The 26,605-nt window shown below is 41.4% G+C and overlaps 3 protein-coding genes across 6 annotated transcripts; 2 read left to right on the top strand and 1 right to left on the bottom strand.

Moving 5' to 3' along the window:
• Positions 63-2,462, top strand: TIMM8B (translocase of inner mitochondrial membrane 8 homolog B). Its single transcript, XM_003129849.5, has 2 exons — positions 63-245; positions 2,067-2,462. Exons 1-2 carry the CDS (start codon positions 78-80, stop codon positions 2,232-2,234), a joined length of 336 nt encoding a protein of 111 aa, XP_003129897.3. The 5' UTR covers positions 63-77; the 3' UTR covers positions 2,235-2,462.
• On the bottom strand, positions 2,664-15,047 carry C9H11orf57 (chromosome 9 C11orf57 homolog). 4 transcript variants are annotated; one of them, XM_005667331.3, is made up of 7 exons: positions 14,912-14,994; positions 14,355-14,363; positions 13,660-13,736; positions 9,594-9,694; positions 7,689-7,838; positions 6,218-6,271; positions 2,666-5,073 (listed from the first exon to the last, which is right to left on the bottom strand). In XM_005667331.3, exons 3-7 carry the CDS (start codon positions 13,726-13,728, stop codon positions 4,566-4,568), a joined length of 882 nt encoding a protein of 293 aa, XP_005667388.1. In that variant the 5' UTR covers positions 13,729-13,736; positions 14,355-14,363; positions 14,912-14,994; the 3' UTR covers positions 2,666-4,565. The 4 variants fall into 4 exon arrangements, with proteins under 4 accessions (XP_003129895.1, XP_020918440.1, XP_005667389.1 ...); XM_003129847.6 differs by lacking the exon at positions 14,355-14,363 and having other exon boundaries at positions 2,664-5,073; positions 14,912-15,047; XM_021062781.1 differs by lacking the exon at positions 14,355-14,363 and having other exon boundaries at positions 2,664-5,070; positions 14,912-15,047.
• PIH1D2 (PIH1 domain containing 2) lies at positions 15,149-22,918 on the top strand. The gene is given in 7 exon segments (XM_021062782.1): positions 15,149-15,287; positions 16,091-16,294; positions 17,376-17,499; positions 18,315-18,356; positions 18,359-18,567; positions 19,369-19,614; positions 22,517-22,918. Coding segments are annotated over 6 exon segments (933 nt in total). The 5' UTR covers positions 15,149-15,287; positions 16,091-16,117; the 3' UTR covers positions 22,652-22,918.

The following is a 26,605-nucleotide window of genomic DNA, read 5'->3' as shown; positions in this document are numbered from 1 at the left end:
GCAACCCGGAAGCAGTCACACGACAACATCCACCCAGTGACGACAAAAGAAAACGACCAAAGAAAAGAAAAGCGCCGATGAACCGGAAGTCGGGGGTCGGCACGCGCCCGCTGCACCGGCGCACACAGATCCGACGAAAGGTCGCGAGGCTGACGCGGAAGATGGCGGAGCTGGGTGAGGCGGACGAGGCCGAGTTGCAGCGCCTGGTGGCGGCCGAACAGCAGAAGGCGCAGTTCACTGCACAGGTTTGGGGACGGGAACCAGTGTGAGAAGGAAGGCGGGTCAGGTCAGGTCCCCGGCACCCGCGGAGTTCCGAACGCTGGCGGCGCGAAGCGGCCGCCCGAGGCTCCGTCCTTGCAGCGCCGGGTTTCCTTCACCAAAGTAACGAGTCAATCCTGCCACTGGTGACCCATAGTGTTCAGTTGCCCGCTAAGCACACCTAGCGTGGGGGGAAGAAAATTTCCGGCGAGGCAAGTACACGGGAGCTTAGTTTGGACGCGGTCTATCTAGGCTGGCATTCGGAAGATTCGGGTTATAATCCTGTCTGCTCTTTACAGGGCCCGTGCCCGTAGACAAAACACTCATCCACCGTAGGACTTGATTTCGCAGTCGCCGGCTGCCTCACTGTTGATGGTGAGGCTCATATGCCGTAATGAATTTGAAAACGAAGCAGTAGAGAATTATTAGAAAAAGGTGGGCTCTGAAGTCGTCACTCTAGACTATTTAGAACCAGAGCTTTGTAGCCCCTTAGGCATGTTTCAGACCCTGGCGTGGTCCTTTACTGGCTGCATGGCTTTGGTTCAGTTAGTTAACCGCGCCTCTTAAATGGAGGTGAAAGTCGTCTTTTAGGACCGCAGAAGGGATTGACTGAATGTTTAGTTCCCAGCCTCCCAAAATAGTTAAATGGCCCTCTGTAAATTGTTATTCCTCTTTTTGGGGAGGAGTGGGGTGGTGGGAAGGGGAGGGTTCACGGTAGTAGTGAGAACCCTCGTTAGAAATCTCTGGCTCCTGGCTGTCCCTGGTGGCCTAGCGGTTAGGGATTCGGTTGTGACTCGGGTTCGATTCCTGGCCCAGGAGAGCTTCCGTATGTCGCAGGAGTGGCAAAAAAAGTCTGGGTCGTGAACATTGTGAACATGCACACATGTTCTGTGCCTGTTTGTGCATTTTTCCGTAGATTAGATCCATAACCTTTATCGGATTCTCAAATATGTCCATGAGCCCCCACCCCACCTCCACGTAAAAAAAAAAAAAAAAATAGTAACTACTAGAAATAGTTTTGGAATGAGATAGGTGCAGTGGTTTGGGAGAGTTAATTGGTTCCATACTTCACCATTTTTCACTGGGGCTAGTTTAAGAATATAAAAGGTGGAGTTCCTATAGTGGCTCAGTGGTTAATGAATCCGACTAGGAACCATGAGGTTGCGGGTTCTATCCCTGGCCTTGCTCAGTGGGTTGAGGATCTGGCGTGGCCATGAGCTGTGATGTAGGTTGCAGACATGGCTCAGATGCCATGTTGTTGTGGCTCTGGTGTAGGCTGGCAGCTACAGCTCCAATTAGACCCCTAGCCTGGGAACGTCCATGTGCCACGGGTTCAGCCCTAAAAAAGACCACCCTAAAATTTTAAAGACGTATATATATAAAAGATATTGATCCTGCCTGAAATTTTGCAAATGGGGACTGGATACAATTAGAAAATTTAAAAAATCTTTAGGGAGGGCATTCCGGCAGTATGAAGAGTAATGTTGAGTATGTGTGTGGACCCCCATCAGTATGGAGTGGGGTTAAATAATATGCCCTGAGTGGCTGACAGAAATTGATGCATTTGGCCAATACTGGAGTGACTTAATGGAAAATACTTCTTTAATTACCAAGGAGGAGAAAAATAGAAAAGGAGAGGGTAAAAGGATTGTTGCAATGTAGGGATGAGGATCTGGACCATACTGGTGACAAATTAGGAAGTGAGGAAAGAAAGAATGATTTAATCGGGTGACAGAAGATGAAATTAGAAAATTAGCAGTTTGGCCTGTCTGCAGACCCCAGTGGTTACTGTTATTCTTTCTTCTTAGGTGCATCACTTCATGGAGCTATGTTGGGATAAATGTGTGGAGAAGCCGGGGAATCGCCTAGACTCTCGCACTGAAAATTGTCTCTCTAGCTGCGTGGACCGCTTCATTGACACCACTCTTGCTATCACCAGTCGGTTTGCCCAGATTGTACAGAAAGGAGGGCAGTAGGCCATCCCCTGAGAGAATGACAGAAGCAGCAAAGGACTTATTTTTAAGCAGATTGAAGAACCAGTGGGGAAAGACTGTCAACCTTTTGTCAACTTCAGGCTATTACCAAGCCTGTTGGTGCTAAAAAGTAACAGATCGAATGTTCAAAAAGTGAGATTTATTTATTTGGAATTCAGAAATTCCACCTTGTATCACAACAAGTTATTCAATAAATGTGAGTTCTCCAACTTTTTTTTTTTAATCTCATTTTAGGATTTAATACATAGATCTGATTGGCAGGAACACTAGAAATAACTATGTTCCAAGGCCAGTAGTGCAAATGGGAGAGCTTACGTTTTGAAGAGCCACCCTAAGCCATATTTAAGGGGACTAGAAGAACCATCAAATCCTTAGCCTAAGGAAAGGAAGAAAATATGGGGTTGAGAAAGGTGAGGAACAGAAAACAGCTTTATTGCTTATACATGACCAAGAAAAGGTAAATGGGGGCGGGGGAGGGGCAAAAAACAGACAAGATGTGTATTCACTGGGAAAGAGGCCTGCTAGTGTGAGAGGAAGGGAAGGTCAAGACCCAACAACCAACTTCCAAGAGATGCCTTTGTTCTACTGGCCCATCTTCCTGAGTCTGTGCAGAGAATCACTACTTTTATAGCACAGAAACCATGCTAAAAAACAAAACCCATGCTGAAAACTCCTTTCCACAAAGATCTCACTTGCTCTAATAACAAAACAATTGCTTCAGGTTTAAGAGGTAGTAATTACAGACTGTTCTTCCCTCCTTGAGCCCCTGCTAATCCCAAAAATATAACACCATAGAATATCAACAATTGAGTATTGATTACTGAAGTATTAATGTTTCAAATAAATATCCCAAAAGGTAGCACCTGCTTATAATCAAGGGGGTAGGGAACCTCTGGCCAACCATGTATTTTATGACTAAGTATTTTATTAGAAATCTGTTCTGTAAAGAGAATAAATTTAATAGTTCAGAACTACAAAATATCATTTCATGAAATGCTATCAGTTATATTCTGTTGCTGGTGTCTTACCCTATCATGCTAACATCAAGTATTTGTCTATTACTCATGGGGAAGGTCAGGGAGGTTGACTTACCTTCAGACCTCATAACCAACCAATGAGTGGCAGAACCAAGAACAAAAAGTCTACTGTTTTTAAACTTTGAAACTCCTCCCATGAAGTGATAACCAGGAAAAAACAATGTTACTTGATACTCCATTATGAAAACATTCACTTGTATTCTGCCAGCCTTCTAGTAATATTTTGGCTTCTTAAGAATTAACATAGTAGGGATCACAGTATACAGCAAAGGGAAGTAAGTTCTCTGCTTGGTGCTTTAATCCAAAGGCAGACTAGGAAGAAATGGATATGTCCCTGAGAAGCCTATTTCATTTTGAAACTGATTGAACCTAGTTTCAGGGAAAACCTAAAGTTCATTAACAGGTAAGAAATGAATAAGGGAGACAAAATTAAATAGCAGTTGCTGCCCTGAATCCTGTTCAGAGCACTACTAGACAGCACGACTGATGCCTAATTCTTCCCTACTTGGTTAGAACTTGCCTAAGACAACTGAAGAAATAATTTTGAACCTAAGTCCATTTAGGCAATAAACAACATTGGAACTAAGAAAACCTTTTACTATCCAATTACCATGTTTAAGGGTATATTCAGTGTACTCACAGACCCTGTCCAGCAGGGATGTTTGACAACAAAAAACCTTAGTGTCTACAAATAACAGCTCTGTATGGATGTTAACCATGAATGTTTGTTCTTATGCTCACTTCCTCATTAAGTAAACTTGGGCCACACCTGACAGGCCAAAATACAGAAAGATCAAAGCACCAAGGCTGAAGACAAAGTCAAGTTGTGGCACCTGCTATATAAACAGATGAGAGCAACACGATGTTCCCTTACCATTCTATACAGTACTAGTTCCAATCCATCTCTTGACCCCAGCCCCTGCTTTCCCCAAATTCAACATTCCAACTGGTATACCCAGGTCATAACTGGATTCAGCTTTCTGGGTCCTTTAATATCCTGCATATGCGCTCTACCCTAAATGTGATTAATCACGAAAAATAATCTCTTCAAGAAACCTTCATAACAAAATAACATTCCCTATTAACAATAAAAGGATCAAGTTTAACAGGCCAAAAGAGAAGACAAGAAGTCTGTCAGAAGGTACAGAGGTGGCACAGGACAGCTGCGACCTTGGGCCCCCTGTGCTGAGCAACACAGTCTCTGGCAAAGCCCTAAGGTCTAAAAGCTGTAAATATCCAGAGTCACACAGGAAACGAAAGAATGTTTCTTTCTCATTTAGTCATCCTCTGAACTCTCCGCTGACCTCTCATCTGTAGCCACTTTCCAATTTGTGCGTTTGTTTGTCCTCTCCTGAATTTCACTGTTAGCTACAGGGATGTGAACTTTTTTCTCTCTCTTTTTCCTTTTGGTTTTCTTAGTGTCTCTTTCCTCACTTTCCTCCGAACTGCTGGATGCAGAATCATCTGACTGGGAAGTGTCACTTTCTGCCTCTAAGAATAAAGCAGATTTCTTGAGAGACTTTTTCCTGGATTTTTTCTTGCGCTTATGTGGTTGTTTCCTTTTCTTGGTACTAGAAGCCCCAGTTTCTTCTGAGAACTCACTTGAGGAATCTGCTGTTATATCTGTGGCTTCCTTTTTGCTTTTCTTCTGTTTTTTGTGTGACTTTTTTTTCTGCTTTTTTCTGTGGGATTTCTTCGACTTCTTATGTTTGTGAGATTCATGGGTAGATGATTTTACTTGGGGAGATGGTTTTTTCCCATTGGTAATATCTTGCTGATCACTACTAATAAAAAAAAAAAACTGCTTTACTATAGAAAATAAAACATGTAGTTTCTGCTTTCTAGATGGGAAGTTGAAGTTAACACCTGATTTTAAATCAAAGCTTTGACCTAAGGCTACTATGAGACTTTATCATTGAGTTTTTGTTTCCTTATCTTTAAAATGAAGACAACATTTAATCGGCCATACTGAGTTACTATATGGAATACTACATATAAAAATCTACATGCTGGAGTTCCCATTATGGCTCAGTGGGTTAAGAACCCGACTATTATCCATGAGCATGCAGGTTCAATTCCTGGTCTCACTCAGTGGGTTAAGGATCTGGCATTGCCAAGGGCTTCAGAGTAGGCAGCAGATGTGGCTCAGATTCCAGGTTGCTGTGGCTGTGGCAGAAGCTGGCAGCTGCAGCTCTGATGAGACCCCTAGACCGGAAACTTCATGTGCCAAAGGTGCTGCCCTAAAAAGAAAAAAGATCTACATGCTATATAAAGTTCCTGCCATGGCACAGTGGGTTAAGAATCCAACCTCAGAGGCTTGGGTCACTGGTGAGGCATAGGTTTGATGCCCAATCCAGTGCAGTAGGTTAAAGAATCCCACACTGGCTGCAATTCAATCCCTGGCCCAGGAACTTCCAAGTGCCAGTGATGAAGCCACTTTAAAATAAACAAACTAATAAATAAATAAATCTACATTCTATTCAGGGAGAGGCGAAATACAACTTGTCCTGCCTCCCAACTAAATTGCTCTTACATTTTTATTTGTTCGTTTGTTTGCTTGTTTTTTGTCTTTTTAGGGCTGCACTCAAAGTGGCATATGGAGGTTCCCAGGCTAGAGATAGAATTACAGCTGTAGCCACCAGCTTATGCCACAGCCACAGCAACTCGGAATCTGAGCTGTGTCTGTAAACTTCACCACAGCTCATGGTAACACTGGCTCCTTAACCCACTGAGCGAGGCCAGGGATTGAACCCAGGTCTCATGGATATTAGTTGGGTTACCGCTGAACCACAATGGGAACTACTCTTTGGTTATATTTTTAATGGCAAAATGTCATATACTTTGTAAAAATCAGGAAGTCAATTTATAGGTCAGACTTTGTACTACTTTCCAGCATTTTTTTTTTTTCAATAAACCTATCTGCCTTACCTGTCTGTTTCAAATTCTTCAGGGTATAACTCTTTATATCCACTGTGACCCCATCTGTAAGGTGACATTTTGTTACATGTACTGTTAAAGCAATGCATACATTTTTAAAAAATCAAGACAAATTAAACAGAATTAAGAGTGCATACATACATACACGGACACAAAGAAAAAGAGTTACGGTAGAGCCAATGCCACATTTACAACTCAGTAATTTGGTTACATCTGCTGTACTGTACACTGCCATTTCAGAAACAAAGGATTCCTTGGTCCATTTGTAAGAGAACCTGCCATTCTCTTCCTTAAGAACCACTGAAGAAATCTTAAGACTCTCCTCATCTGTGAAGTACTTCTCCAAAAACACTCCATAACATAATGCTATTATCTACCTTGGGACAAATTTTTTTTTTTTTTATCTTTTTAGGGCCACACTTAACAGCATACGGAGGTTCCCAAGCCAGGGGTCAAATGGGAGCTGTAGCTACCAGCCTACACCACAGCCACAGCAACACCAGATCTGAGCCACGTCTGTTACCTACACCACGGCTCACAGCAATGCTGGATGCTTAACCCACTGAGCAAGGCCAGGGATTGAACCCACATCCTCATGGATACTAGTCAGGTTCATTAACCACTGAGCCATGACAGGAACTCCAGGACAACTTTTTTAAATAACTTTATTGAGATATAATTCATATACCATAAAATACACCCTTTTAAACTGTATGATTCAGTAGCTTTTAGAATATTCAGCCATGACCATCACCAATCATCTAATTTCAGAACATTTTCAACACCCCGAAAAGAAAATAGCTAATAGACTGCTATTTATTAGCAGTCTCTCCATTCTTCCCCTTCCTGTAGCCCATGGCAATCACTATCTACTTTCTATCTCCATAGAATCATATAATAAGTGGCCTTTGGGGTCTGGCTTTTTTCGTCTAGCATGTTTCCAAGGTACATCCATATTGTAGCATGGATCAGTACTTCATTCCTTTTACTGCCAAATAACACTCTATTACCATTCCATATACTACACCATGTCTGTCCATTCATCAGCTGATAGACATCTGCATTTCCACTTATTTGGCCATTATGAATAATTACGCTATGAACATTTCTGTGTAAGTTTTTGCAGGGAAAATTAATTTTTAAAAGTATACATTCTCGGAGTTCCTGTCGTGGCGCAGTGGAAATGAATCCAACTAAGAACCATGAGGTTGCGGGTTCGATCCCTGGCCTTGCTCAGTGGGTTAAGGATCCAGCATTGCCGTGGCTGTGGCGCAGGCTGCCAGCAATAGCTACCATTGGACCCCTAGCCTGTGAACCTACATATGCCGTGGGTGCAGCCCTAAAAGGACAAAAGACAAAAAAAAAAAACAAAAACACACACACACACACACACACACACATATATATATATACATTCTCTGCCCAAATATCATTAAATGTTGACAAGAATTTAGTCACAAACCTGTCTGGCATGTTAGCTTCATAATTATACAGCTTCTTATTCCAGGATTTAGCCTTAAGAAAATCATCATCCAGTACCCCAGAAATTTCATTCTTTGGCCTCCAATAGTCTCTTTGACTTTCTTCATCAAAACCATCACTACGCATCCGGCTATAAGAGAAAAGAGAATTTTTAGAAGCAATCTATGAGGTTACTTTATGGAATATCATACACAAAACTCATTAAACAAGTTATGGGGAGACCAAAACAACTTAATACTTAAAGGTAAAAAAAAACAATTTTTCTGTGAGTTCCCGTTGTGGCTCAGCAGTAACAAACCCGACTGGAATCCATGAAGATGTGGGTTCGATCACTGGCCTCGCTCAGTGGGTTAAGGATCCGGCATTGCCATAAGCTGTGGTGTAGGTCACAGATGCAGCTCAGATCCCGAGTTGCTGGAGCTGTGGCAAAGGCCAGAGGCTACGGCTCTCATTCTACCCCTAGCCTGGGAACTTCCACATGCCTTGGGTTAGGCCCTAAAAAGCAAAAAAAAAAAAAAAAAAAAAAAAAAAATTAAACATGATCTGTTCCTATTAATTTGTATGGTTGTTCAAACGAAAATATGGTCATTACTACCCATCCTATTGCAGTGATAAATGAAATAACTTTTGGACTGTGGCATGCTGGTCCTCACTCACTGATTCTCAAAGAAGGGAGCAGAGCAAAATAACAGCTGGGAAAACTTCAAAGTGCCCTAGAGATTCTGAAATATACTCCCTTTCTTAGAAACCAGCAACCCGCTACAGTTAGGTCACAGCAACAACAGAAGCAAGGCAGACCCCATGAGTATGTTGGGGTATAAAAACAGTTAAGAAGCCCTGATCTAGCCTGTGTTTACAACATCCACTACCCAGCCACTAAGCCACCTAATCGATTATCAAAGTTTAAGGGCCTCCTATTTGCCAGGCACTGTTCCAGCTGCTGGGAATATAATGGCAAATGAGACAATCAGAAACCTGCTCCTAAAAAGATTATGTTTTAACAGGCATTAATAGTCCACTCCAAAAGAAAAATATTTTGTTCCTGGCAATGTTATTTGGAAGTGAATAACCAATACAAAACAAATCATCTGCACTAAATGCTTCCAAATTCTCAAAGGACCAACTTCAGAGAGAAAAGACTGAAAAGATATTTATGTTGAGACTCTGCCTTCTTTACCATGGATACCCTAAATACTTTCTTATCCAAAGCCATTCACACACAGCCAATCACACGCTAAAGTCCACACACTTCCTAGGCACTCACTCTCCTTAAATATTTCACTATTAACTATTTCCATGGGTGACTTTAGAAATCAGCCTTACCACTATCATTTTTCATACACACAGCTTCACATTAACAGGCATATGAGGTCCAGAACATATTCCCAATACTTAGACATTCCTATACCTTCACAGGTAAGACAATCAAGCCTGTATAATTCCTTCACATTCACACTCAAATTATTAAGATGGTAATATGAAAGGCCATGTGACTTGGCCAAGATAGTAGGTAGATGGAGTAAAGAAAAGGCTGAGAGAGAGAAAATGAGACTAACGGGGGAGAGGGGTGAATCATCAGCCAAGTGACCATAAGAGACCCACAGAAAATCTTAAGTTAAAAGCCGCCAGGTAAGGTCAGAATCCACAGAATGCTAAATGTATACAATTATTCAAGGCAGAATTTTTTAAGTTCTCCACTGCAAAGAAGAATGGGGCCACATGCACCGTAGCCACTACCTTTGTTTGACTCTAGATTTATGAAAGAGGAAAGGCCTGAGGACTCACAGAACTGAATTCATCTATCTTTAGCATACCACAATGTTTTACTGGTTAATGATTCTGAATAAGATGAGAATTATTTTGGTTCTCAGAACTCCAACTTCACCTTGAACTGCTGGGTAACATTTTTCTTTTGGTGCCCCGGTAAGCATCTTCCATCTGTTTCTCCAGTTCTCTTATTTTCCACATATCTGATTCCTCCTGAATCTAGATTTTTTTTTTAAAGGAAAGAAATAAAAATTACTAAAAATAACACTTTACAGAACAGCAAAGCAACTGAAAATACAGTCTGTACTAATTATTGGATTACAGGCTGTTTTTTGATCAGGTACCTTGAAAACAAATTCTGATTTCTCCTGAGTGGTTAAACAATCCAACTTAGTAAATCTCAAATATGTAGAATTCTACAGCAACAAAAGAGCTTTTTAACCCCTACACATATTTATCACCTTTTTAATTGTAATTATGCTGCAATAAGCAAATGATAATCCTTCACATTTCTACAATGCTTTACGATTTTAATTGTATCATCTCTATTGAACTTTAGGCAATCTTATGAAGAAAGCAAAGTACCATTACTATATTTTTATAATGATTTTTATTTTTTCCATTATTGCTGATTTACGTGTTCTGTCCCATTATTACATTTTACTGAAAAGAAACAAATGCTCAGAGATTTTTTTTTTACCAAAGTCAAAAAGCTAGTAAGAACAGGTCTTTAAACTTCCTAGGCTAAGTCTCTTTTCACAACATAATAATTTTGGTTAAAAACAAAGCAAAACAGGGAGTTCCCACTGTGATTCAGAGGGTTCAAAATCTGACAGAGTGTCCCTGAGATTGCAGGTTCGATCACTGGCCTCACTCAGTGGGTTAAGGATCTGGCACTGCCACATGCTGCAACAGTGGAGGTCACAGATGCAGCTTGGATCCCACATAGTTGTAGCTGTGGCATAGGCTGGCAGCTGCAGTTCCTATTCAATCCCTTACCTGGGAATTTCCATATGCTGCAGATGCGGCCATAAAAAGGAAAAATAAAGAAAAACAAAATAAAATCTGAGCAGAGCATAGATGCCCAAAGAATAATAAATCATTTTGGAGTTCCCGTCGTGGTGCAGCAGAAACAAATCCAACTAGGAACCACAAGGTTACGGATTGGATCCCTGGCTTTGTTCAGAGGGTTAAGGCTCCAGCATTGCTGTGAGCTACAGTGCAGGCCAGCAGCTGCAGCTCTGATTGGACCCCTAGCCTGGGAACCTCCATATGCCTCGGGTGTGGCCCTAAAAAACAAAAAAAAAAAAAACAAAGAGCAATAAATCATTTTGTTTTCTAAGTCCTCCTGTAATATTATTATATCTGTGCTAGATTTATCTTTTTAAGCCACTGCTTTCAACTCTAAGCCAATCATCTAATGAGTGGTTTAACACAATTACAGAGACTGCTTAGGTAATAGTTATACCCTCACTCACAATCAAAGTATCAAGTGATATGACGGTAATAACATATGATCAAACTAGGAGTTGTAAAGTTCACCAAAGAAAACCAAACAAGGGTCCTTGGCCGTCGCTTCACTGAATGTGCTCTCCTAGGTGACCTCATCTACTCTCATGACCACTACCGCTTCCTACATATGAGTAATTCCCAAGCCTTTAAATCCAGCCTCAACTTTTCTCCTTTCCTCTAAGTATGAATTTCCAACTGTTTGGACAGCTTGTAAGCACCTCACCATCAACAGGTTCAGAATCAGACTAATTACTTCTTCCAACATACCTGTCTCTTTTCTCTTGACCCCCATCTCAATTAATGCATGATCATCATTCCCTCAGTCACAGAAGGTGGTTATATTTGACCCCTTAATTATCACTATCATCCAATCGATCATTAAGTTTTTTGGACTCTATTGCCTAAATTCCTCATCTTCATCCCTACTGTCACTGTTTTCTCTCACCTAGAACATTGCAAATGCCTCCTAAATGGTCTCTCTACTGTTTCGCCCCATCTGATCTACCCTCTACCCAACTAACAAATCATCTTTCTAAAATACAAATATGACCATGTCAAGCTCTGCTTAAAAACATTTGATGATTTCTGGGAATGTAAAATGGTCAGCCACTACGAAAAACAGTATGGAGGGTTGTCTAAAAACTAAAAATAGAGTTACAATGTCATCCAGCAATTCCACTCCTGGGCATATATTGGGAGAAAACTCTAATTCAAAAAGATACATGCACCCCAAAGTTCATAGCAGCACTGTTTACAGTAGTCAGGACATGGAAGCAACCTAAATGTCCACTGACGAATGAATAAAGAAGCTGTGGTATGTACACACAATGGAAAACTACTCAGCCATTAAAAAGGAAGGAAATAATGCCATTTGCAGCAACATGGATGGACCTAGAGATTATCATACGAAGCAAAGTAAGTCAGAAAGAGAAAGACAAATACTCTATCACTTATATGTGGAATCTAAAATATGACATAAATGAGCTTATTAACAAAACAGAAACAGACTCACAGACATAGAAAACAAACTTAGGGTTCCTATTTGGATTCATTTCCACTGCGGCACAATGGGAACTCCCTCAGAAAACAAACTTATGATTAGCAATGGAGAAAGGGAATGGGGAAAGGCTAAATTAGGAGTCTGGGATTAGCATATACAAACTACTATATATAAAACAGATAAACAACAAGGTCCTCCTATATTACACAGGGAACTATATTTAACATATTTAATAGCCATAATTGAAAATAATATGACAAAGAATATATATGAATACACTTATCTAAAACTGAACACTGATGTACATCAGAAACTGACACAACATTGTAGCTCAATGATACTTTTAAAAATTTCTTAAATTTTTAAATTTTTTTAAAAAATTAAAGAAGTTCCCATTGTGGCTCAGTGGCTTAAGAACCATACATAGTGTCCATGAGGATGCAAGGTTTTTTCTTTTTTTTTTTTTTGTATTTTCTAGGGCTGCACCCACAGCAAATGGAGGTTCCCAGGCTAGGGGCTCTAATCGGAGCTACAGCTGCCAGCCTATGCCACAGCCACAGCAACTTGGGATCCAAGCCACGTCTGCGACCTACACCACAGCTCATGGCAACACCAGATCCTTAAGTCACTGAGTGAAGCCAGGGATCGAACCGCAACCTCATAGTTCCCAGTCGAATTCGTTAATCAGAGCCACAACGGGAACTCTGAGGATGAAAGTTTGATCCCTGGCCTTGTTCAGTGGGTTGAGGATCCAGTGCTGCTATGGCAGCGTAGGCCAGCAGCTGCAGCTCCATCTGACCCCTAGCCCAGGAAATTCCACATGGCACAGTTGTGGCAGTAAAAAGAAAAAGACATTTTTATGGAGTTCCTGTCGTGTCTCACTGGTTAACAAATCAGACTAGCAACCATGAGGTTGCAAGTTCGATCCCTGGCCTTGCTCAGTGGGTTAAGGATATGGCATTGCCGTGAGCTGTGGTGTAGGTTGCAGACACAGCTTGGATCCCGCTTTGCTGTAGCTCTGGCATAGGCAGGCAGCTACAGCTCCGATTCAACCCCTAGCCTGGGAACCTCCATATGTGGCGGGAGCGGCCCAAGAAATGGCAAAAACACACAAAAAAAGAAAAGAAAAAGACATTTTAAAAAAAAATTCTCATAACAAATTAAAACAAACACAAAAAATGTGATGGTTTCTTTTCTGCCTCGAGGAAAAAGTCTAATCTCTAAGCACCAAAATCTAACTGTAATTTACCACTCAGACCTCATCTTCTGCCATCCCCCCCCCGCCCCTGGTCCCCCTTCTCTTCTCTCTGGATACATACAATCTCTTGCCCCAAGTTCTTTACGCTCCTTGTATATGCTAGTGCATGACTTTCCCTCTGCCCTGAATAATGTTTTCCACCTGGTACACTAGAGCCTGCTCATCAAGAACCAGTTCAAATATCAGAAGCTCAAATACCACCCATTCTATGAAGCCTTTCCTAATTCCCCAAGGCAGATTTCATTATTCCTTCCTCAGTGCATGAAAGCACTTTGTATATGTCTCCATTATACTTATCAAATTATATTCTAATTCTATTTGATTTATCATGTATCTCCCAACTGTACCAAAATAATTTACGGCACACTGTATGCCCTCATTAAGCAAGAGGAATCACAAGGTTGGACCTCTCACCTTATTGTGAGCATCTGTGTGCCGGATGACATTCCTCAGGAGGACTTTCCCCAAGGGAACTCGGGACATTCTTCAATCTGAAATGAATCGATAAGTAACTTTTAATAATAATTCACTATGTTACCTTATTTTTATTACTGTGTTTTAATAAAGCATGAGTTAAAGGGAAAATCACTGAAGTCACAGGTCGTGCAGAATAGTTTTTCCTTCACCACTAAAGGGGAAAACACCTGACCACACCAATGTGAGGACGAAAGGAGGTAATGACCACTGGAGTTCTTTCAAACTGCACAAATTAAGTGCTTTGAGGAACATCATTTAATTCTCAAAGTAATTGTTTTAGATGAGGCAGGTATCTTCATTCCTATTTCGTAGGTGAAATTCTCTTAAAGCTATAACTTGCCCCAGGCCACATATTCCAAGGCAAACGAGGTCTAGATTAGAAACCAGTTTTTGAATCCCAAAATTAGTCTGCAATTAAGTAAATACCTAGATTTGAGAATGTCAGCGAAACAAATGTCAACAGTAACAAAAATTGACGTCTAAAAACATCGAATGCCGAGATGCCCTAAATTTCTCCATTCAAGGGTATCTTATATTCTACTTTGGACAGAAACCTCCAAAAAACAGAGGACAGGGATATTCACGTGTGTAGCCAGCAAGGGCTTTGTGCAACCACCCCACCGCTCACTCACCCCTTGATCCTGAGGAAATCAGGCATCTTGTTAGTGTGAGACGAAGAACCACTCCATTACAAGATCTCCTCCGACCCAGGAAGCCAAGGAGTCAGGGCTCAAAGGCAGCTCTGCAGCTTCACCCGAGTCCTTCGTGAAAACGCAGCCTTCCCACCGGTTATTCCGCCCTCACCCGTGGGCCTCGCCACCGCCGCCTCTCCCCAGCCCAGGCCGACAGGCAGATTTTTCTCCGGACTGAGGCCGGAGGCTGCTCTGGCTCGGAATCCGGACGGCCAAGTTGGCTAGCGCACTCCCCGCTCACGCTCCTCTGGGACGGCCCCGAGGTTGGGTTCCGCCTTCCCAAAAGGATGGGGACGCTTTGGCCGGGGACGCCCCTCGACTGGGCCCCAAAAAGTACCTAGAGTGGCTGAAGAGGGGATTGAGGCTTCCAAGTGGAAGACACAGAAAATACCCCCATCTTCGTCACCGGCACCCCTGCCCCCCAGCGGCCGCGGAGCTCCCGGTAACCTTCCCTCCAAACACCCTCCCCACAGAAACACACACAAACACACCCATACCGTGCGCCGCAGCCTCGCGTGACGGGGGCAGGGGGAGGAAGGGATCTGGGGGAGAAGGAAGCCGACTTCCTTTTCAGGCCGGAAGTCGTGCCCCTAAGAAATTCTTCCCACCAACAGGAGTCACAGAGACTCCCACAGGAGGGTTTCCAGGACACTGTAGAGGTCAACAGGTGCAGAAAGGGAGGTGAGCGCCCTCCTGGAAAAGAAGTGGGTCGGGCTCAGCCAGAAAGCAAGCCCAGCACCAGAAGGAGAAGATTCCGGAACTAGGTGTAAAAAGAACTTTCTGCCTGGAGCTTCCCGGACCCAATTAGATGTTGTACCAAGATGGTTACCCCGGTAACAGGCGTCGCGGTTTGTCAGGAAACCAAGAGAGGAGGTGGGTTTGCCGACCTCTGGAAAGACAGTTACATTTCCCTTTTAGTCTAACCTTCCTGTAGTGTTCAGGCAACCCAAACTTACTCTTTTCCTCATTCTGTCGATGCTATGGGACACGTCTCCATTGAGGGGAAGGAGGAGGGAGGAAGGTTACCTCAAGTCATGGAGAGAATATTACTATTCTTATGTAAGGCTTAGCAAGTGTTCAGCCTCTCTGTGTTACCTTACTTAATCCTCACGATAACCCTACGAGATAGGTATTATTGTCTTCATTTAGAGGGGAATAAACTGATACATGTATGTAAATTAAATGCTCAAATCACACAGCTAGTAAGTGATGGATAGAGCTAAAACTGGAATTCTATGCATTCTGTCTGCAGAGTCCATGCTGTTAACTACTAGATTATACCAAAGATTGAGGAAGTCTTGTGTAGCCTTCAATCCACAGCACACCTCTAGCAAATAAAGGAACTGGATAGGCACCACTTAGCTAATACCAGGATACTGGAACAAGAAAATTCCAGGAAATCCAAACTTTAAAAGATTACTCTGTCCCCTTAGGGTTTTTGAGGCTCTAGACAGAGGTAAGGCCTTATTATCTGAGGGAACATCTTGAGAATGTAGGAAGTGGTACTAGATAATTAGAGAATAAGGAAAAGATAAAATGGTGCTGAGCCACAGTCTTTTAGACACAGGTATTAAGGATAGTTGCTAACTTCAACAAAACAATTCCTGACGTATTCCTCCTCCCCCCAAAAATAAATGAATCAGTAGACCTTTTTTCCCTCAAATGTCTTTCCACAGATTTAAGAGGCCTAATTCATCTCAATCATGGAGAAATCCTCAAAAGGTCTGCTCACCCAAGTTACTCAACTCTGGAACCTTCTAGATGATCTGGCTGAAAGTAACCCTGAGAGCTATGAGAAGTTCATTCAACAGCAGCTGAAAGAGGGGAAACAGCTCTGTGCGGCCCCAGAACCATGGCTCTGTCTGCAAACCAGGATCCTGGTATGTAGAGTTGATGCCCAGAGAAAGGGAAATCCTGAATTAGATGGTCCTGGAGTAACCAGAGAATGACTTACCCTTAGCTATTGCTACTTCAACACAAAACTTGAGAGAAACTTCCACTCTAAAAGGAAATTAAGGAGTTCCCTTCGTGGCTTAGTGGTAATGAACCTAACTAGTATCCATGAGGACGTGGGTTCAAACCCTGGCCTCGCTCAGTGTGTGAAGGATCCAGCATTTCTGTGACTGTGGTGTAGGCCAGCAGCTACAGCTCTGATTCAACCCCTAGCCTGGGAACTTCCATAAGCCATGGGTGTGGTCCTAAAAAAGACCAAAAAAAAGAAAAAAAGAAATTAAATGTAGTGTGGACGATTGTGTTAAAGGAGTAAGAATGGGAAATTCATATCTGACACATTTTGGAGATCTCAAAATTAACCATTTCCTGCTAGAATGAAAATAAAAGGTAAATATTTAATAGAGAAAAACAGAGTTGGAGGTTTTTCAAATGAAGAGAACTTATTTAGTTGGGGAGGTAAGGAAGTGGTGGAATAGGGTCAAATTCAACTGGAACAGCTGCTTGGCTCAGTTCCTACTCTCTCCTCCCACTTCCTCTGGGAATGGCAACTGGATGCTTGATGAAAGTCCAGTAGCTTAGAGAAATAGGGTAACGATAATTTCTTACAATTTTTCAAATGCAGTTTTAATACATGAAATGACTTACTTGGAGCCTAAAGTTCTCACTCTTCAAATTCAGTGATTAGTTTACCTTGAGGATATTATTTTAAATTTTGTGTGTGTGTGTGTGTGTGTCTTTTTAGGGTGGCACCCAAGGCATATGGAGGTTCCCAGGCTAGGGGTCCAAATGAGCTACAGGTGCCAGGCTACATCACAGCCTGCAACCTACACCACAGCTCATGGCAACACGGGATCCTTAACCCACTGAGCAAGGCCAGGGATTGCACCCACATACTCATGGATACCAGTTGGGTTTGTTAACCACTGAGCCACAACGGGAACTCCATAGGGTATTATCTTAAAATTTAAAAACTAGGTTTTGAAATATGCAAAATTATTTGCTTTCTAGAAACCGGAAGAAAAAATACTTTTTATAAACCTATGTGAGTGGAAAAGGATCCCAGCTCCCCAATCAACCAGTCATCCAGTCCCTCTAAGTATTGGCCGACCAGAAGATATGTCTGAGACATCAGGTACATAGAAGCATGGGAAAGCATAATTTAAAACAATTTTTTTTCGTGGCCACCCCACAGCATAAGGAGTTCCAGGGCCAGGGATCAGATCTGAGCCACAATTACAACCTACACTGCAGCTGCAACACCAGATCCTTAACCCACTGTGCTGGGCCTAGGATGGAACCTGCGTCCTGCCACTGCAGAGACAGCACTGACGCCATTGTGCTACAGCGGGAACTCCACAATTTAAATTTTTTATTGGGAATAATCATGGACCAGATTTTACTTGGCATTACCTATTTTATTTGTTCATAATATAGTTAATGACTAATAGGTGTTTCATTGTGTAAATTGAATGCTGTTTAATTTTCTAATAATGCAAACTGTGTTTAACCCATATAAAATGCCAAGAGGAGTTCCCATTGTGGCACAGAAGTGAATCAGGCTAATATCCAGGAGGACGCAGGTTCAATCTCTGGCCTCACTCAGTGGGTTAAGGATCTGGCATTGCTGTGAGCTGTGGTGTAGGTCCCAAACGTGGCTTGGAACCCAAGTGGCTGTGGCTGTGGCATAGGGCAGCAGCTGTAGCTCTGATTTGACCCCTAGCCTTGGAACTTCCATATGCCCCAGGCACTGCTCTAAAAAGCAAATAAATAAATAAAATGCTTTATTTATAATTTGGTATATATAGCACTATTGTGATTGTCTCTGAAAATATAGGTAGAGAATTTATACTTTTCTAGCTTTATCAGGATGTGGCTTAATGTGTTACCTAATAATATCATTAGTGAAACAAATGTCTTCATTTCACACCCTCTGAATTACACACACAGATGTTTACACAGTCATCGATGTTGCCTACAATCCTGATGTTCTCCAGTAGCAGAAAAGGACCAAGTGAAAAAAGATCAATTAATACTGATGGCCATGAAATGCATTGAGGAACAACTCCAATTCACTCTCTCAAACTCTTACAATATTACCAAATTTAGAATAAAAGGAAGCATTCACAGAATGAAACAAAATCTTATGGGAATTCAAAGTGATCCTAGGGATTTAACAGAGAAAATGAGAAAAGGTAAGTTAGTGAGTGTAAAAGGAAAATTAAACTGATTTAAAATATTTTTTGCATCCTGTGTACATTTTGCAAACTGGAAGTCTAGATTTTAAAAGATGAGAGTTCTGGTCGGGGCTTAGCAGTAATGAATCCGACTTGTATGCATGAGGATTCAATCCCTGGCCTTGCTCAGCGAGTTAAGGATCCACTGTTGCAATGAGCTGTGGTGTAGGTCGCAGATGAAGCTTGGATCCAGAATGGTTGTGATTGTGGCGTAGGCTGCCAGCTGTAGCTCTAATTCGACCTCTAGCCTGGGAACTTCCATATGCCGCATGTGTGACCCTAAAAAAGTAAAACAAAACAAAACAAAAAATCCAAATGTTAACCAGATTCTTTGGTCTAAGAATTTTTTGATTTAAGAATCCCAAAATAATTTTTTTTTTTTTGTATTTTCTAGGCATATGGCTTGCATTCAGTCCCTAGCCCAGAAACTTCCATATTCCCAGGCTAGAGGTCTAATCAGAGCTGTTGCTGCGGCCTACACCACAGCCACAGCAATGCCCAGATCCGAGCCGTGTCTGCGACCTACACCACAGCTCATGGCAAAACCGGAGCTTTAACCCCCTGAGCGAGGCCAGGGATCGAACCTACAACCTCATGGTTCCTAGTTGGATTCGTTAACCACTGAGCCACAATGGGAACTCCCCAAAATAATTTAATTGCAGCTTTATCTGCCCTCTTAGTTAACCCTGTGTCTATTACAGTTCATGTTGTTGATTAATTTTATTTCACTCCTCATTTTTTTTTCATAAAGAACTAACCCTTGACAGATAAGCAGTACTATGAGTAATCCAGATGAGTTTCCTCAACTTTTACTGCCGAAAGACCAAGTTTCAGGTAAAACAGGATGTCTGATAGAAGAGATTTCCAGTACAGAGATCAAAGAGGAGATGAAGAGACCAACCTATGAATTAAAAATTGTGGCCAATCAGAATGAGAAACCTCTGAAAATTGAATTAAAAGTTGAATTACCTGGTGTTAATTCAGTATCTCTCTGTGACCTTAGTGTTTCTAAGGTAAGTTGAATATATAATACTGCAAATTTGAATCAGTCAGTATTCATCCTATTATGCTGTAGTAACAAACTCCACAATCTCAGTGGCTGACAGTAATTTGCTTAGGTTACATGTAAGCTCAGCCTGCTTTGCTCTATGACTGTTGCACATTTCGAGGTACAAGGTAAAATTGTGAACAATTCCCAGTTGAGATATGCCATTCTCATGGAAGAAGGAAAATAGAAATGGCCAAACCATGCAATGGATCTTAAAACTTCCACTCATATGTGGGATGTATTACTTTTATTCCCATTGTGTTGATCAAAGTAAATCATAAGACCAAGTCCTACATCAGTAGGGCTGGAAGGAATATTCTTCTCACAAGTAGTCACTGAAAGTTACATGGCAAGGATGTATAATCCTCTTAGAAGAGTAAATCATTAGCAGCAGGAGTGTCTATCGTGGCTCATCAGGTTAAGAACTGACACAGTGTCCGTGGGATATGGGTTCAATCCCTGGCCTAACTCAGTGAGTTAGGGATCTGGTACTGCTATGAGCTGTGGTGTAGGTCCCAGATGCAGCTCAGATCCCACATTGCTGTGACTGTAGCATAGGCCAGCAGTTGCAGCTATAGCTTGCATTCAGTCCCTAGCCCAGAAACTTCCATATGCCACAGGTGCAGCCCTAAAAAGAAAAAAATAATAATAATTGGCAAAAATCCTACAGTCTATCAGTTCACCCTCTTGGTCAAATATTTGCTTCTTTCCCCAAGAAAAACTCTTCCAATCCCAGTATCAGATTCGCAAGTACAAGATTTTGCCATCATAGCCTGAGACCTATGAACTACAAAGACAAAAGATTCAAGTTCCTGGAATCCCATGCACCATGCAATATGGAATGGAGAAGGGATAACCCAGTTAACAGACTAAATTCAGAAGTGGGAAAAACGTAAGACACGCAGTCGTCACTGTAGGTACACAGCAATTCTGAAATCTTGGTAGGCAGATATTGTGAGGGTCCCTTTCTTGAAGGTAGAGGTCTTGTGACAAGGTTTCTTGATGACCTAGCCTCCTAGTTCCATCGTGTTCCATTCTTTGGGACATTTTTTGCTTGTTTGTTTTGGGGGTTCGTTTCTTTTTCTTTTTTCATAATCTATTTTAGCTACATTTAAAAAGAGCATTGAAGAATATGCCCTCATTAGGTGCTAAGCAGCTTGCTCAGCCTGTTTTCTGCTCATGGAATGTTGGGGTCAAAAGGTTATGTTAAATTAGTTTTAATCCAGGCTGGGAGCACTTTATTTCAGATTCCAAAGGGTGCTATACCTCACAATTCATTTTATTTGTAGGGCCACACCCATGGCATATGGAAGTTCCCAGCCTAGGGGTCACATCAGAGCTACAGCTGCCAGCCTACACCACAGCCACAGTAACATGAGAGTCAAGCCTTGTCTGAGACCTACACCGCAGCTTGAGGCAGCACCAGATCCTTAACCCACTGAGAAAGGGCAGGGATTGAACCCATATCCCCATGGGTACTAGTCGGGTTTGTTTCCATTGAGCCACAATGGGAACTCCTCACAATTCATCTTTGGACATATCTAGGGTTTTGTTTTTTGTGGGTTTTTTTGGCCGCGTTTGTGGCATGTGGGAATTTCTTGGGCCAGGGATCAAACCCTCGACATAGCGGCAGCCCAAGCCACTGCGGTAGACACATCCATTTTTTAGTGACCTGTCTCTTTTGACCTAATTGCTGTGATCTAGGTCAGATGTAAAGATTTAATAGGTCCACTTTCATCCAGTTAGAGATATTAACAAAGATTTTAACTTGCGATTTAGTCTTCACCTCTAGGCAGTCTTAATCAGCCTTTGGTGATTAAAAAAAAAAAGTAATAATTTATCAATTTTATCCTTTTCTAGTTGAGAATAAAAAACTAGTTCAGAGTTCCTGTCGTGGCGCAGTGGTTAACGAATCCGACTAGGAACCATGAGGTTGCAGGTTCGATCCCTGCCCTTATTCAGTGGGTTAACGATCGGGCCTTGCTGTGAGCTGTGGTGTAGGTTGCAGATGCGGCTCCGATCCCAAGTTGCTGTGGCTCTGGCGTAGGCCGGCGGCTACAGCTCCGCTTAGACCCCTAGCCTGGGAACCTCCATGTGCCTCAGGAGCAGCCCAAGAAATGGCAAAAAGACAAGGAAAAACTAGTTCAATTTTTCATTCCTCAAGTCTTAGAATTTCTAGGCTCTGTATATTCCCTTTCAGTTCTACTTGCAAACTGGGAAATTCTAATTTCTCTTTTTGTTGTGCCTTGTTTATTGTGGCCAGTAGAACAAATGCATGCTAATAGTATTCTATTTTCCCACTTCTGTACCTAAAGCCACAAATTAACAAGGTACATTATTTGTCTTCCAAATTATTGTGACAGTTTTACTAAGGGCTTTAAGGTCACCATAAAATATGGATCACCATCTTTCCAGGGTCCAAAAAAGTTTCCTGCTGTTTGATCAGCCCCAAAGTCAATGCCATATAATTTAGGATGGTGATAGCCATCCTGTATCAGTTAACTTTGGATGTATAGAGCAGCAATAACAACCTTAAAATCTCGGGAATTTACAGCAGCAACTTCATTCACTGTAAAAGGGATCCTCTTCTGGTGGGAAAGGAGTGAATAACTGGGAATAAAAACCCAATAATACAGTTTTTTTTTTCTTTTTTGGCCCTGAGGCATATGAAGTTCCTGAGCCAGGGGTCAGATCCTTCAAAGATGGGGATCTAACCTGCATCTGATTGCTGCAGAGATGCCACCCATCCTGTTGTGCCACAGCGGACCCCCCCCCCCCACCCTGCCACCGTAACACAAATATTAACCAGGAAATATTTTTCTATTTTCATCTTTTCAATGAAATCTCTCTTGATTTATTATTCTTAGGATGATTTATTGATTGAGGTCTCCGGGAAGTACAGATTACATCTGAATCTTCCAGAAACTGTGGATACTGAAATGACTACAGCAAAATTTATCAAAGAGAAAGCTACATTAATTGTCATAATGCCATTGGTCTAATATATTTTGTGTTTTCAGTGGCAGTCATGTGAATTATAGGACCTTCATCATGGGTGAAGGGGTTTATCTTAGACACTAATTTCATATTTTCTAAGATTTCCTTTTGATGGAATGAGATTTTCTCATCAGCTACTACTGTTTTTAAAATTTTCTTTCTCCTCAAATAAACTCTGGCATCAAGCAGAAACTACTAAACAGTATTTCATGGTATACCTGTCATGAAGATTATCTGTAATATTAAATAACTTAAGTATCATTTGAGAAAAATGTATTTGTTTCCTATGTGAGAATTCTTGGTTTAGTGGTTGAAAATTTTTCTCTAGCAATTTTTTGTTTGTTTTTGTTTCGGAACTGTAGCCACTGGCCTAGGCCACAGCAACAGCAATGCAGGACCCGAGCTGGATCTGCAAACTACACCACAGCTCATGGCAAGGCCGGATCCCTAACTCACTGAGCCAGGCCAGGGAACAAACCCTCACTCAACCTCATGGTTCCTAGTTAAGATTTGTTTCTGCTGTGCCACAACGGGAACTCCTCTAGCAAGTTTTTTGCATCTGGAATAAATCCCAGACTGTGGAAGTTTATTACCAAGATAGGCTCTAGCAGTCAGAGTTTCCTCCAGCAATACATATACAGCACCAATGTAATAATATGCAAACCTTTGCTTCTGTGAACATCTGTAGTTCTTGGACAGCTATTGCAGGAGTCCAAGCCACCCAGACCTTTTTTTTTTTTTTTTTTTTTTTTGTCTTTTTAGGGCCACACCCACAGCACATGGAGGTTCCCAGGCTATGGGTTGAACCAGAGCTGTAGTTGCTGGCCTATACCACAGCCAAAGCAACTCGGGATCCAAGCCACGTCTGCGACCTACACCACAGCTCAGAGCAACACCGGATCCTTAACCAACTGGATGGGGCCAGAGACTGAACCTGCATCCTCATGGATACTAGTCGGGTTTGTTAACCACTGAGCCATGACAGGAACTCCCAGGCCTACCTTTTAACATCAGATATGGACTTTTCTGTAGAGTAGATGCAGTGATGCAGTAACAGTAATTGGATGGTACTACATTTAAGACACAAAATACACTCAATTTTAAGAACAACAAATTGACTTTGGGATAGGTGCCTTTCCTCTAATTTTTTTTTTTTTTTTTTTTTTTTTTTGTCTTTTCTAGGGCCGCACCCATGGCATATGGAGGTTCCCAGGCTAGGGGTCTGATCAGAGCTACAGCTGCCAGCCTACACCAGAGCCACAGCAATGCCAGATCTGAGCCATGTCTGCAGCCTACACCACAGCTCATGGCAACGCCGGATCCTTAACCCACTGAGTGAGGCTAGGGATCGAACCCGCAACCTCATGGTTCCTAGTTGGATTCGTTAACCACTGCGACACGACAGGAACTCCAGAAGTTATGTACTTTTTTAACTCCCATTTACCTAAGTCGTCAGATGGTTGTTCAATAAAAAAGTATCTTTTATATCCTAAGTAACATTCATATCAAACTTTAAACATACCTCAATTATCTTCTCTAGATACAAAACTTTCCTTATATTTCCTTATAATTATTACTAATTCAACATAAAGTCTCATTTAAAATTATTAATTTTAGGCGCTCCTGCTGTGGCACAGTGAGTTAAGAAACTAACTACTGAGGTGTGGGTCTCAGGTTTGATCCTTGGCTCAGTAACTCCATATGCCATGGGGTAGCCAAAAAAGAAAAGAAAAAAAAAAAAAAAATGCTTAATGTTAAAATGTGAAGTTTATATCCTAGTTCTTTTCCAAAATACTTTTCACTTATAACATCTCTACCTTCCCCTCTCTAAAAAAGCAAAACTTTGTCCAGGAAGAGCATTAACGATGAAATGTGGAGTAGCTTAAATCTGAATCTTACCAAAGCTTCCCCTTCAAAACTGAGATGGACATTGATTATTCTTGATTTAGATACTAGGTTTTTCTACAAACTTGATCTTAGAATCGGTTATCAGAAGTGGTTATCTTCTGATGTATTCCAGAACTTGTGCAATACTGGGTGATGAGTATTCCTTGCAACCCATTCCTATCATCTCTTGCGCTGGTCAGCTTGTCTTGTAGACCATGCTCTGGGAAACCACTCACAAACCTCAATGAGGGAGTAAAATATTTAAAAGAGCCAGACCACACTTTTCATTTTACTATGTACCAAACCCCAACAAGAAGCCCTTGAGCCTAAAATGTTAATTATATCCTCCTAAACTCAATCCTTATTTTATCAACTCTATAAATTCAAAATGCATCTATGTTAAGAACTTAGGTACGTAGCTGTTTCTGGTCTTAAATTACCTGATGTGAAAAATAATTACAAACAGATCAAAAATCCTAGACCAGACACATTGAACATACCATTTAATTTTTAAACAACCTAATTTGAACCAAAATACTATTTCTAACCTTTGTTCTTCCAGTTCTGATAAGAGAAATAGAATGAATCCAGATTTAGATTATAGCTCAGGTTAATGTTTAACTCAGAAAAATTTTTATTAGAATGCAACTTTTTATTTTTTTATCAAGGGAACAACAGAGCCATCAACATTAGCAAAGAATGAATCATCTTTGAAGTTTCATGTATTTGAACCATATGTGGCTCATATTGATATGGTCCCTTGTGATAAGCTTGTTCCTTCCATATAACCTTCAGTTCAGGCTAAAATTACTAATCACTCTAAGTCAGATTAATATATCGAATTGCTTTCATAATAATACAGCAGAGAAAATATTTGTGGAATATACGGAGTGTCACTTGTGCTCCATGTAACAATGAATGTGTAAAAATAGATTCAACACTAAAAGACCTAAATTTCAGGGACTAGCTCCACATATTACATATTACAAGGAAGGTCAGATTTATTTTAAATAGTCGTAAGTAATTCCAAATATTTACTAAAACACATCAATTCAACAGAAAGCCATAAATTGTGGTCATGTTTCTAATTCATTTTTATTATCCTGAATATCGCGCCTCTGGCCCCCACCAAAAAAGGCAAATTGTTAACAAAATGGAAAAAAAAAAATATTTAGGATTATAAGGTAACAAACAACCTAAATATTTTTTTGTTTAATAATTTTAGGGGTTTCTTATTTTACATGAGACAACACTAGGGTGGAAAAACACAGAATACTTTTCTGTACACATTTTTCTTTTGCTTTTTAGGGCTGCACCTGTGACACATGGATGTTACCAGGCTAGGGGTTGAAGTGGAGTTACAGCTGCAAGCCTATGCCACAGCCACAGGAACTCGGGATCTGAGCCGTCTGAGACCTACACCATAGCTCACGGCAACACCGGATCCCCAACACACTAAGTGAGGCCAGGGATTGAACCCACATCCTCATGGATACTAGTCAGGTTCATTTCTTCTGTGCTACAATGGGAACTCCCCATATTTTTCATTTTATCCAAGTAAAAATGACCACTTTGTTTTGGTCACCACCTTATAGCACCTTATAGCACTCCAAAGTATTCACCAATGCATCTTTTTTTATTTATTTATTTATTTATTTATTTTTGTCTTTTTGCCATTTCTTGGGCTGCTCCCACGGCATATGGAGGTTCCCAGGCTAGGGTCCAATTGGAGCTGTAGCCACCAGCCTACACCAGAGCCACAGCAATGCGGGATCCAAGCCACATCTGCAACCTACACCACAGCTCACGGCAACACCGGATCCTTAACCCACTGAGCAAGGCCAGGGATCGAACCCGCAGCCTCATGGTTCCTAGTCGGATTCGTTAACCACTGCGCCACAACGGGAACTCCTCTTCCTCTCTTTTAAAACAGAAAACTTGGTGATAAATGGATTTTGGCACTTATCTCACTAGGAAACATATTTTACATATGTACACTTGTTCCAGTTACTTGATACAGTTTTTCAAAGTTATCTGAGCTAATAAATCCTGGTAATTAATTTCACTTGCAA

Source organism: Sus scrofa, chromosome 9 (assembly GCF_000003025.6).
Source record: "Sus scrofa isolate TJ Tabasco breed Duroc chromosome 9, Sscrofa11.1, whole genome shotgun sequence".
In the NCBI taxonomy this organism is placed as follows: Eukaryota; Metazoa; Chordata; class Mammalia; order Artiodactyla; family Suidae; genus Sus; species Sus scrofa.
Note: the sequence above shows the minus strand (reverse complement) of the source record. Positions and strands in the feature narration are given on the sequence as shown.